A 13,340-nucleotide genomic window follows, 5' to 3' on the forward strand; every position below is an offset into this window, starting at 1 on the left:
TAGTCACAGCTCTCGTAGAGCTCTCTCAGCCTCACCTACCTCACAAGGTGTCCGTTGTGAGAAGGGGAAGGAAAGGTGATTGTAAGCCGCTTTGAGATTCCTTAAAAGGCAGATAAAAGCGGAGTATAAAATCCAACTCTTCTTCTTCTGTGAGCCTAATTCAAACCAAATATCACACGGAAGCAAATAGCTTGGCTTCCTGACACTATCAATAGAATATTAATTGTTCATTGGGTAAGTAACAGTAAAGGAAAAGGGACAGGGTTATTCAAGAATAAATTTTATTGGTAATTTACACTGCAGATAGAAATAGCATACAATGCCAAAAATAAAAAAATAAATAAAAAATGAGCATGAAGAATTAGAAAGATTCCCCAGCCGAGGGATCGAGCCCAAAGACTTTCTCAAACCTGCTCAGCTCCGAAGTTTTGGAAAATATCACAGTAAAGTCCGGGTGGCTGCTGTGTGTATGGGAAAATTCGACTTTTCTCCAAGGAGGGAATGAAGGAAGAGAGGGACGGGTCCCAGGTGTACGGGCTGAGGTCGGACCAGAACCAACGGGCTGAAATTAAATCAAAAAATGTTTCTGCCTAAACATTAGGAAGAATTTTCTAACAGAGGTTCCTCAGTGGAACAGGCTTCCTTGGGAGGTGGTGGGCTCTCCTTTCCTGGAGGTTTTTGAGCAGTGGCTAGATGGCCATCTGACAGCAAGACTGATTCTGTGACCTTATCATGAGAGCAAGGGCAGGAAGGGTTGCGAAGTGTTTGGCTCTCGTGGCCCTTCCTTCCATGCCCAGGGAAATGCCGATTGCCATTTTGGGATCAGGAAGCAATTGTTCTCCAGGCCAGATTGGCCAGGGATCCTGGAGGGTTTTTTTGGTCACCTTCTGGGCATGGAGCAGGGGTCACTGGGAGTGTCGGGGGGGGAGGTAGTTGTAAATTTCCTGCATTGTGTAGGGGGTTGGGCTAGATGACCCTGGAGGTCCCTTCCAACTCGGTAATTCTATGATACTATGGGGCAGCAAAGGAGGACTATTTAGGGGGGTTTCAAGCTATTGAGAGTGGTGTAATTAGGGGAGCGAGATTAAAAAGGGGGGAATCATGACCATGGGCTATCAGGATTGGGCGTCAGCGGGTTCCTTCCACTTGTACCTTCACCATCTGTGCTATTGGATTTCTCTGTATTTCCACGTGTCCAATTGCATATCGTTCCAGGGATGGCGCCAGCACCTACTCCCAGTATCTGGAGCCTAGCACTTACCTCACCCGCTGCAGCATCAGTCCGCAGCATGGGGGCTCCAGGGACTACAGCTTCCAGTCTGCCAGCCTAGATCAGAGGTGGGTTCTGCCAGCGTGGTGTAGTGGTTAAGAGCAGTGGTTTGGAGCAGTGGACTCTGATCTGGAGAACTGGGTTTGGTTCCCCACTCCTCCACATGAGCGGCGGAGGCTAATCTGGTGAACAGGGTTGGTTTCCCCACTCCTCCACGTGAAGCCAGCTGGGTGATCTTGGGCTAGACACAGCTCTCAGTCCCACCTACCTCACGGGGTGTCTGTTGTGGGGAGAGGAAAGGAAGGTGATTTTAAACCGGTTTGATTCTTCCTTAAGTGGTAAAGAAAGTTGGCATATAAAAACCAACTCTTCTTCTTCTTCCTTTTCTTCTGTTTTGAACAAAAGCTGACTCCATTTGCCCCTGCGTTTATTTAAGAAGGAGCGAAAGGTGGAGATTCTTGATATGTTGGTGATGGAAAGCACCATCCAGTCACAGCGACCCCATATGGGCTTTCAAGTCAAGAGGCGTTCAGGGGTGGCCATTGCCTGCCTCTGCATAGCAACCCTGGACTTCCTAGGTGGTCTCCCATCCTAGTACCAACCAGAGCCGATCCTGCTTAGTTCATGAGACCTGACGAAATCCAGTTAATCTGGGCAATCCCAGTCAGGCTGGGCTGTAAGGACTATGCACTTATGGAAGATAGAGCTATCGTTGGCTGTTGGTGGTGGAAAGTGCTGTCAAGTCGCAGCTGACTTATAGCAATCCCGTAGGGTTTTCCAGGCAAGAGGCAAAGAGAGGCGGTTAGCCGTTGCCTGCCTCCGCACAGCAACCCTGGACTTCCTTGGTGGTCTCCCATCCAAGTACTAACCAGGGCTGACCCTGCTTAAATTCCCAGATCTGATAAGATTGGGCTAGCCTAGGCCATCCATTCAGCGCTCTCTGTCCATTACCTCATAGAATCATAGAGTTGGAAGGGACCACCAGGGTCATTTAGTCCAACCTCCTGCTCAATGCAGGAAATTCATTACTACCTCCGCATGCCAGTGACCCCTACTCCATGCCAATATGGTAACAGAAATCCTTCAGGATCCCTGGCCAATCTGACCTGGAGGAAAATTGCTTCCTGACCCCAAAGTGGCGATTGGCATTATCCTGGGCATGTAAGAAAGGGCCACAAGAGCCAAACACTGACACAACCCTTCCTGCCCTCCCTCTCATGATCTGCCTAAGTTCACAGAATCAGCCTTGCTGTTTGATGGCCATCTAGCCTCTGCTTCAAAGACCCCCCACCATCTCCCAAGGAGGCCTGTTTCACTGAGAAACCACTCTAACTGTCAGGAAGTTCTTCCTAAAGTTTAGCCAGAAACTCTTTTGATTCAGTTGCACCCCATTGGTTCTGGGGCAACAGAAAACAACTCGGCACCATCCTCTGTATGACTGCCCTTCGAGAACTTGAAGATGGTTATCATAACCTCTCAGTCTTCTCCTCTCCAGGCTAAACATACCCAGCTCCTTCAACCTTTCCTCATAGGACGTGGTCTTCAGACCCCTTACCATCTTCGTTGCCCTCCTCTGGGCACATTCCAGCTTGTCTACATCCTTCTTAAGTTGTGGTGAAGGATTCCCAGGGAAATCCATCCCTGAATTCCCACCTCCACCGGCACCATCCCCAAATCTACAGGAATTCCCGGGGCAACCTTACAGACGACAGCCTCCTTCATTAGATGCGTGAAGCGAACCAAAAAGGTGGTGCATTCAAGCGCATAGGGTGATGTCCCTGAGGATGAGATCAGCCAGGGCAGGCATACTTCGAGAGTCACCCAGCTGAATGGTAGCGAGCCAATTAGAGGCTCGATTTTTGCCTAGAATGCTATGGTTGCCAACCTCCAGGCACTAGCTGGAGATCTCCTGCTATTTCAACTGATCTCCAGCTGATCAAGATCAGTTCCCCTGGATAAAATGGCCGCTTTGGCCATTGGACTCTATGGCATTGAAGTCCCTCCCCTCTCCAGACCCCGCCCTCCTCAGGCTCCGCCCCAAAAACCTCCCTCCAATGACGAAGAGGGACCTGGCAACCCTACCCCCCTCCCTGTCTACATGGTTTTAATTAGCCAGCTGCGACAGTCTTGTACACCACCCTGGCAGATTTTGCATCTTCTCTTCTTGCACTGGGAAGAACCGGAAGGTGCAACTGAGGCAGAGTGTTAAGTCGACTGAGGGGAGGATTTGGTGTCAGTCATTGCCACTGTTAAAGAGGTGACGCTCGCGTCAAGAGGTGGGTGTGAAGAACGGTATTCTCACCCCTTCTCTCTCTCTTTCTCTGTGTGTGTGGGGGGTAGGGGAATAATAGATCTGCCTTTCCACGTTGCCACATTAAGGTGTTTTCAGCTCTGCCAACTCTTGCCTTTAACGCTCTTAATAGCCGCGTGGGAAATCAACTGTGAGGCAGACAGACAAGGGAAGCCAGCAACGCCTGAACATGGGCTTGAACATGGTAACCTTCCCTGTCAATAGGGTCGCCAACTCCCGGCTGGGACATTACTGGAGATTTAGGGCGGCAACGCAATTGCATTTTGCTCCTCATTGGCTTTGAAAGGTGAACTCTATGGCATTATACCCCGCTGAAGTCCCCCCCCTCCCCAAACTCCACCTTTTCCAGGCTCCACCCCCACCATCTCCCGGTATTTCCCAACCCAGAGCTGGCAACCCTCATAGCAGCCCAAGGGCCAAAGGGTCAGAAGGCCCTCCGGTTGCTGCCCTTTGACCAGGCGCATGGCAGCAGACGTGACAAGTTAGTGGAATAGCAAGGCGCGAGATGGTGTGGATTGGGTACTCTGAGAGGCCCCCCACCCATGTTAAAAAAAACCTGGATCATGACTCATGCGCAAGAGCCGCACTGAAAAGCATTTGAGCAAAATGTAATGCTACATCATTTTCAATTTCATGCTTCCGTTATTTGGGATCAAAGATCGAGTAAAATGAAAAATCTTTCGTAGTAAGTATGTGTGAATGTGGCACTGTGTTTGTGGGAGGAGTCATTGACCTGAGTGCTCATGCGCTTTGTGGCAGTAGAAAAGAGCAAGAGTCCAGTAGCACCTTAAAGACTAACACAGTTTCTGGCAGGACGTGAGCTTTCATGAACTAGCTGTATCTGAAGCAGTGAGCTGTGACTCACGAAAGCTCATACCTTGCCAGAAATTTTGTTACTCTTCAGGTGTTAATGGACTCTTGCTCTTTTCTACTTCTGCAGACAGACTTAACACGGCTACCCGTCACAATCTATGCTCTTTGTGGGTCTCTGCTACTTTGTTGTGCATGATTCACTTGTAGGTCACACACTGTAGCTATAGATAGGCATCACTGGATTTGATTCTTGATTCCTCCACATGACTCTAATCTGGAGAAAAGGTAAAGGTCCCCTGTGCAAGCACCGGGTCATTCCTGACCCATGGGGTGACATCACATCCCAACATTTTCTAGGCAGACTTTGTTTACGGGGTGGTTTGCCAGTGCCTTCCCCAGTCGTCTTCCCTTTACCCCCAGCAAGCTGGGGACTCATTTTACCGGCCTCGGAAGGATGGAAGGCTGAGTCAACCTTGAGCCAGCTACCTGAAACCAACTTCCGTCGGGATTGAACTCAGGTCGTGAGCAGAGCTTGGACTGCAGTACTGCAGCTTACCACTCTGCGCCACAGGGCTGGAGAATCTGGAAAACCGGGTTTGATTCCCCACTCCTCCACATGAAGCCTGCTGGGTGACCTTGGGCTAGTCACAGCTCTCTTAGAGCTCTCTCAGCCCCACCTACCTCACAGGGTGTCTGTTGTGGGGAGGGGAAGGTGACTGTAAGCTGGTTTGATTCTTCCTTAAGTGGTAGAGAAAGTCGGCATATAAAACCAGCTCTTCTTCTTTGATGATGGACTAGAAGGACCACAGGTCCAATCCACTGGTCCAGGGTGTCTGTTGTGGGGAGAGGAAGGGAAGGAGGTTGTAAGCTGGTTTGATTCTCCTTAAAAAGGTAGAGAAAACCAGCATATAAAAACCAACTCCTCTTCTTCTCCTTCTTCTTCAGAAACCCGGTCAGCTTCCATGATGGCCAAAGGACTGTCCCAGAAAATTACATTGCCCACTTGTGTGGCGGGTAATAACCCCTGACTTGGTCTTCTGCTTTGGTCCAGGTTACATGCTAAAGGTGGAAAGGACTACCTTCCTAGTCATGGACCAATCCTTGACTGTCCGACCTGCAGCCTCTTGTTCCCTCTGCAAGGGTGGAGGACCATTAAAATGGTCTAGTCCAAAAAGCTGATGGATCTGCAAGGATTCCTGTCCTTCGGGAGTTTCCTGCTGATATTTATTTATTAAAAATATCTATTAGCCGCCTTTCTTCCTTATGGAGGTCAAGGTAGCTTACCATATAGATAAGAAATAAAATGCATAAAAACCAAAATTTAAAGTCGCAATTCAGGACTGCTAAGTAATAAAATCAAATAGTAATGTAATCAGGTCCCAAATAAAACCATCTTCAGCTGTCGTCTAAAGATTGAAAGTGAGGGGGCCAGGCGCACCTACCCTAGGAGGTTGTTCTGTAATCATGGGGCTGCCGCCAAAAAGGCACTGTCTCGTATACCCACCAGAGGAGATGTTTTGATTGGTGGGACAGTCAGGAGGGCCTCTCCCTGTGATCGTAATTCCTGGGCAGGAACATATGGGAGAAGACAGTCCTTCAGATATCCTGGTCCCAAACTGCTGCTGGTGTTAAGTCCCAGTTGATCTCTGGAATTGAGAGATTACTTGAGTGGTTGACATGAACTCTCTCTGACCCCCAAAATCTGGTTGGTTCAGACCACGTATTCATGTCCAGCACTGATGTATCTGCACAAAGTCATTCCAGTCGAGTGCATTCTAACCGGCAAGATGGCTTCTCCATCTGGTTCTGGAAGCCATATCTCCAAAGACTGCCAACAAAAGGTCTTTGCAAGATGTAGCATTATGCAGATTAAAATCACATGTATCAACCAGGACTGACCCCCACTATTTCAGCGAGTCAGTATCCAGATGTCAACAGAATCCATGCTAATTACAGTCGCTCCGCTAACCACCGAGCTGCAGCCCCCTCCCGTTGGCTTTCAGATGTGAAAATAACCAGACTTGCAAAGTATGCGGTAGGCTTTTTCTTTAAAAAAGAAAAAAGAACTGTTCATAAAGACATGTATTCCTTTTTTAGCGCCAAAGAATCACGAGCTCCAACTCGGGTATCGCCTGTCTCCTCGTCTGGCGCACTTTCATCCAGCAGTTCTTCGAGCAAGATGCCGGTCTTCCACATTTCACCAGGGCATGTGGCTGATGGTGAACATGTGGATGGAAAAGGTAAGAATGGATTGTAAGACCTGCAGGCTCTTTCGGGTGGCAGCGGATGTAACTTCTTATAGAACTAGGGGGTGGGTTGTCACTTTGGAAATTCTCTACCTGCATTTTAATTCAGATTGCACCTGTCTCTCACCAGTACCAGAGCCTGAAGGGACCAGAAGCAGATGTTGGCTAGAACCCATCACAAAACCTCACTGTCCTAAAAAAAAAAAAAAAAAAAAAAAAACCCACTCAGTTGTGGTGATGGAAAGTGCTATCAAGTTGTAGCCAACTTAATGGCAACACCCTAGGATAGGGGTGTCAAACTCTAGAGAGACACTGTCCTTCAGTGTTACTCCTCTGAAGATGCCTGCCGCAGCTGCTGGCGAAACGTCAGGAAAGAAAATACCAAGACCGCGGTTACACAGCCCGGATAACCTACAAGAACCAATGAACTCTCACCGTGAAAGCCTTCGACAATATCTAGTTATGACATCCATATATGCCATAAATGTCACTTGGTCAGGCTGGGCCATGCCTTGACAGCCCAAATCGGGAGCCTGGGGGCGTGGCCCTTGGCAGGTGAGCCCGCAGTGGGTTTGCCAGCCCAGATCGGGACTCAAGGGGCTGGGTCGTATGTTTGACACCCCTGCTTTAGCCTTATTCTTGTTTCCTGGGCCTTAATTTGATCAATCCCTAAGGCTAAACCCCTGAACTTATTTTCAGTGTAAAGCTGATAGCAGGAACATATGGCATATCTGAGCATAGGCAGAGTGCCTCCCTACACCAGCCAGTCAGGGATTCGAGTCCAAGGACTAACTAGCACCTTGGAGACCCACTAGCCATTTGAAGCATGAGCTTTTGAGAATCAAGCCCCCTTTGTGAGATGTGAAAACCCCGAAAATCCTGTTGGTCTCTAAGATGCTCCTGGACTCGAATCTGGCAGTTCTGCTGCAGGCCAAGACGGCTACCCTCTGAAAGGATTAGATAGTAAGTCTGCCAGGCAGGGGGCGGCATTGAAGCATTTCTCTGCGTAAGGATTCGCATTTCTCCTTTCAGAACTAAGCCCCCATTTCATTTTTCTCTCTTTTAGAGGAGGTTTTTCCCGAGGTCAAAGAGAAGAAGACACCGAAATCGAAGACTGCCTCCCCTCGCATCCCCCAAGTCACAATCCGGCCAGGGTCCAACACCAAAGCTGTGCTCCCTCCCATCCCGTCAGGACGGAAAAAAACCAACCCATGAGGCGGCAGCTCTGTCTTTCCCCGGCTGCCTCGCTCTTAGTTGTCCCCCCTTGGCGCGGTCCCTCTCCATGAAAAATCGGCACGAAATTTTCTGTTTCTAACGGCCCAGTGCTAATTCATCCCCTCTGAAACACGGGCCCCGAATCTGCTTGGGACATCTCGTGAGTGGTATAAGCTGTGGCGAAGAGTGCAGAATTGCTGGGGTGAGGGAGAGAATGTGGATACGCTTCACAAAGATTCACATTTGTGCTTTCTTAGCTGCTTGAAATACTCATTTCCCCAACTTCGAAAATGCTCAAGCTGCCCTTTAGCCAGCCGGGGCTTTGCTGTAGCTGTTCCAAGGTTGTGGGCATCTGGGGTTGGGGGTTGACTTGTGTTGTCTAGACTGATGATTTTTGTAGTGCTCTATTTTCCCTACAGGATGAAATGGCTTATTGTGCTCCTATAAAATAACAAAATCGCCCCCCTGGCTGCTGTATTGTTTTGATCAAATGTTCGTGAAACCCTCTTCAACTTCTCCTTTGGAGGTTTCTTCTTCTTCCTCTTCTGCTTCTTGGTGATTTAGTCTGCTCTCTGCCCCAAATAATAGATTTCAGTTGTTACCAAGTAAACCAGAAGGTTGGGAGGAAAGACGGCATGGAATATCCCAGTCTTGGTAGATCTTGGATGCTAAGCAGAGTCAGTACTTGGATGGGAGACCACCAATGTAGACTCTGCAGAGGAAGGCAACAGCAAACCACCTCTGCTTCTCACTTACCTTGGATGCCCCTTGCTGGGATCACCATAAGTCAGTAGTGACAATGGTGCTTATGTCCATAAGTCAGAAGGTTGGATTCTGCAGGTCTGTTCCACCAGTGCCGGTGTTCCCTCCGTTCCTACCATAATCATAGAATTGGGAGGGACCACCAGGATCATCTAGTCTAACCCCCTGCACAATGCAGGGAGTTCACAACTACTTCCCCCCACACCCCCAGTGACCCCGTACTCGAGCGTGGTGTGGTGGTTAAGAGTGGTGGTTTAGAGCAGTGGACTCTGATCTGGAGAACCAGGTTTGATTCCCCACTCCTCCACATGAGCGGCGGAGGCTAATCTGGTGAACCAGGTTGGTTGGTTTCCCCACTCCTACACATTAATCCAGATGGGTAACCTTGGGCTAGTCACAGCTCTTCGAGCTCTCTCAGCCCCACCTACCTGTCTGTTGTCAGGAGGGGAAGGGAAGGTGATTGTAAGCTGGTTTGATTCTTCCTTAAGTGATAGATAAAGTCAGCATATAAAAACCCAATTCTTCCATGCCCTGAAGATGAGGGAAAAATCCTCCAGGATCCCTGGCCAATCTGGCCTGGAGAAAAATTGCTTCCTAACCCCAAAGTGGCGATCAGCATTACCCCAGGCATGTAAGAAAGGGCCACGAGAGCCAGACACTGGCTAATCCCTTCCTGCCCTCCCTCTCCTGAGCTGCCTAATCTGTTCTCTTAAAACAGTGGTTGGCAAACCGCGGCTCGCGAGCCGCATACGGCTCTTTGGGCCCTTGAATGCGGCTCTGGAAAGCGCCCTCCTCCTCCCCCATTTCCCTCCCCTCACAGCGCGGCCGGGTTTTGCACGCGGGGCTCGAGGGCCTGCAGTGCCAAGGCGGGCGGCGGCAGCCAATCAGCGAGCGGGATTTTTCACGCTGGTTTTGGCTGGCGGAGGAGACCGAGGCCGAGGTGCTGAGGGCGGACAGCACGCCGGCCGGGGAGGGAAGGAAGGAAGGAGCCCAGGCGGCGGCGAGGAGGAGATCGGAGTCCGGAGGGGGGAAGCCATGTTTGATTCATGCACATTTTCCCCACCCAGATTCTCAAAACTCTGCATGGGGTTGTTATTGGCCATTTATGAATGGGAGGTTTTGCCTTGGATTTGCCACTCAGATGCACATTTTCCCCATCCAGATTCTCAAAACTCAACAATAAGCCCCCCTGCAGAGTTTTGAGAATGCAGATAGGGAAAATGTGCATCTAGAGAGCGGCAAATCCAAGGCAAAACCTTCCGTGCATGAATGGTTGTTAAAAGGCGTTTTGGCTCTCAAAAGAAATCTCAATCGTTGTACTGTTGATATTTGGCTCTGTTGACTAATGAGTTTGCCAACCACTGTCTTAACACAAGCAGCATCGGCCCGGGGGTCGTAGTTTTCATGCTTTGGAACGGCTTGCTAACCTCAGGTCGAGCGGTGAGAGAGCTATGCTCAGCCTTGCAAAAATCAGACCAAGCCGTGCCGAGAAAAGAGAGTCAGCCTTGAACGGTAATAATGAAATGACAGGTCACAGTGGCAGAATGCAAAATGTATCTGTGACGAATCCCGAACGAAGGTATCTCTCAAGGTTGAAATGGCCGCCCGACACAATTATCCTGACACGGGAGAAGAATTTGCCAAACCTGAGTGCGGCAGCGTCCTTCTCTATCTGTGAGCATCTGCTATGACTCACCAGGCGATGACAGTCCCTTAACAGGCTGCTGGTGCCGGTTGGACGGATGTGACAACTTGAAATAGCCATCAATGAAAGGGGGGGGGATTCTCCTGGGGCTGCCGTCTGCCACACCAACAGTTACAAATGAGCAGAAGCCCCCTTATCAAAGGGCAGGTCGGAAAGGTCCCCTCCAGGTCTTCAAAACCATCAGGAAAATTCTGCTGTAACATTTCTGGGAGTACGCCGTTTAGAGAATGAAGGGGTTCGATTTAATCAATTGCAGACCTTTCGGTCAGCTAAAAAGGTAGCCCATTCAGTCATAGAATCGCAGAGTTAGAAGGGGCCAGACAGGCCATCTAGTCCAACCCCCTGCTTAATGCAGGATCAGCCCAGAAAATCACTGACAAGTGCTTGTCCAGCCTCTGCTTAAGACCGCCAGTGAGGGGGAGCTCTCCACCTCCCTAGGGAGCTGATTCCACTGTCAAACAACGCTTAGGGGCATTTTTCACGGTAGATTTTGCTTCTGTTTTGCCACGGACTAAAAAAACCACGATTTAAATGTTTTTTTCATGGCTGCGATTTATCCCCGTCAATCTCGATGTAGTTTTGGTTTTTCATGGGAACAAAGCACACTGTATTTGTCAGCGGTTTGGTCTGTCCCTTTTGCAGGAGGCCTCCCCTTCCAACAGGCTCATTGTTTATGCCTGCCCCCAACTCCGCCCAGCAGATTACCTCGTGCTGTTCACCAGCCCCAGCGCAAAAAACAAGCCCCAGTCCCTCTGGTCTCCTCCATTTTTCTTCCACCCTCGCTCTGTTCTGCTTTTGGAACAGTCAGATTCCAAATTGGGGGGGGGGGGAAGGCAGCGCTTTCCTCAAAGCTTCCCTCTATTTTCTATAGGTGTGGAACCCATTGCCCTTTAATGATAGACAGGATTGGTGGGGGGCAGGAATTGCATCCATGTGCCCAGAGAAGTGTTTAACTGAAAGTGGGAATGGCGGGGGGGAGAGGAAAGAAGGTCCCTGGCTTGTGCGCCGACCATGATCCAGCCACATTGCATCGTGAGAGACAGGAGGGCTCCTAGCTTGCGCGCCAGCCCCAATCCAACCAGTGGGCATGGCGGGGGGGGGGGAAGAGGAAAGAAGGCCCCTGGCTTGCATGCCAGCCATGATCCGGCCACATTGCATCGTGAGAGACAGGAGGGCTCCTAGCTTGCGCGCCAGCCCCAATCCAACCAGTGGGCATGGCGGGGGGGGGGGGGAAGAGGAAAGAAGGCCCCTGGCTTGCATGCCAGCCATGATCCGGCCACATTGCATCGTGAGAGACAGGAGGGCTCCTAACTTGCGCGCCAGCCCCGATCCAGCCAGTGGGCATGGCGGGGGGGGGGAGAGGAAAGAAGGCCCCTGGCTTGCGTGCCGGCCATGATCCGGCCACAGTGCATCAAGAGAGAGAGGAGGGAGATAAGAGCAGGCTGGCTGCCCCTCTTCAGAAGAGTGATGGGAGGGAGTTTTGCCTTGGGTTTTCCGCTCTCAGGATGCACATTTTTCCCATCCGATTTCTCAAAAATCCCCCCTCCCTGCTGGGGTAGAGGGGCCAACAGCCCCTTCCCTTGAACATCCCCCCCACGGGTCCAGCTGCCCTAGACCGAGCTGCCACCACCACCACCCCCAGTGAGCAAGGAGCACATGGTGTGGCCCCGCCGGTCTCCCCCTGGAGCCGTCCGTCCGACGTCCCCCTGGGCTTGGAGGTGTGGGCCCAGCTCCAAGGCCCATCCTGGGCGAGGGGCAGGGAAGGCCCGCCTGCCCACCCGCCAGCCTCCGGGACGGAGGGAGAGAAGTGTCAGGACTCTAGGCAGGCAGGCAGGCAGCAAAAGGGGTGGTATTCTTGTCCGAGCGCGAAACTCCCCCAGCCAATCACCGTTCTTGGGGTAGGAGAAAAGAGACGTCATGGGGAGGGACAGCGGAAACGAAGCAAACATTTTTTCATGGGCATCCGAGCAACAAAACGCGCTTCTACTGGAAAGTACGGCTAAGAAGTGGTTTGGTTTGCCGCTGACATAACGCGGCTTTTATACCTCTACCAGGGAAAAGCCGGATCTGCAGTGAATAACCAAAAATTGACTCCGACGCAAATCAGCGTCGAAACAGCAGCAAATCTCCGTGAAAAATTCTCCTTACTGTCAGGCTGCTATCTCGGTTTCGTTATTGCCTCTGTCTCTGCGTTGTATTGTCTGCCCCCCAAGGTCGCATACCTAGGCCTGGGAACCCAGCTCCTGGAAAACTGTATTCAGCCTGTACGTGTAATCTCCCGCCTTTCCTGCCTTATAATATCTCCCAGCTAGTGAGCCTCTCATAGCTGTCATTTTATTCGTTTGCACTGTATGCCTAATTGACCAGTAAAAGCCATCTGTTTGGACTCTATATGACTTTGTGGTGATTTCTGGTTCTGTGGGCCAAGGGCTGACATTATGACAGCTATCTCCCCTTCTCTTCACCATTCTACTAGCCAGGCTGGAGCCCAGGGGGGTTCGCCTGCCACTTGGATGGGAGCTGTGCAGCTCTCCAGGTGATCTACACCCTGGAGCCCTTCTCTGAGGATCCTACTCTGTTACAAGACTTAATCGCTGAACTTTTCCGGACGACCCGAGAGGTTTGCCGCTTGAGGGGACTGGTACAGGAACAGTGGCAATCTCTTAAAGGACGTCTCTGGATGTTAACGTCGGAGGATACTGATGCTCGTCTAGATCTTCAGGACTTGGATCAATTACTGGACGATGCCCGATTGGCGACTGAGGATTTACAAATATTAACTGGCCTTTTGGATAATCTTATTTCTCGAGAAACTCTTTCTACCATGGCGGGAGCCCCACCGGAGGGTTTTTCCCTGATCCCGGATGCAGCCAGCTGTCAGGCTGAGGCCAAGCGAGTCGCTATTAGCACCGCTCTTCTCCTTGTGGAATGTACAAAGGACACCCCGGTAGCCACCTTGGCTCAAGTTTTGACCTCGACCTTCGGAGCCGAGGCACCCGCACTGGCGGTTCGAGTACA

General features: G+C 50.7%; 1 protein-coding gene across 1 annotated transcript in view; it reads left to right on the forward strand.

The window, feature by feature from the left end:
- The window catches only part of LRGUK (leucine rich repeats and guanylate kinase domain containing), a gene marked incomplete at its 5' end in the record, with an annotated part of 69,872 nt that extends 62,017 nt beyond the window's left edge, over nt 1-7,855 (forward strand). Inside the window, 3 exons of the mRNA XM_056846732.1 lie at nt 1,216-1,338; nt 6,492-6,634; nt 7,707-7,855. Of these exons, the coding sequence (XP_056702710.1) occupies nt 1,216-1,338; nt 6,492-6,634; nt 7,707-7,855 (415 nt within the window). The remainder of the gene's footprint in view (nt 1-1,215; nt 1,339-6,491; nt 6,635-7,706) is intronic.
- Nucleotides 7,856-13,340: the final 5,485 nt, after the last annotated feature.

Source organism: Euleptes europaea, chromosome 3 (genome assembly GCF_029931775.1).
Source record: "Euleptes europaea isolate rEulEur1 chromosome 3, rEulEur1.hap1, whole genome shotgun sequence".
Taxonomy (NCBI): domain Eukaryota; kingdom Metazoa; phylum Chordata; class Lepidosauria; order Squamata; family Sphaerodactylidae; genus Euleptes; species Euleptes europaea.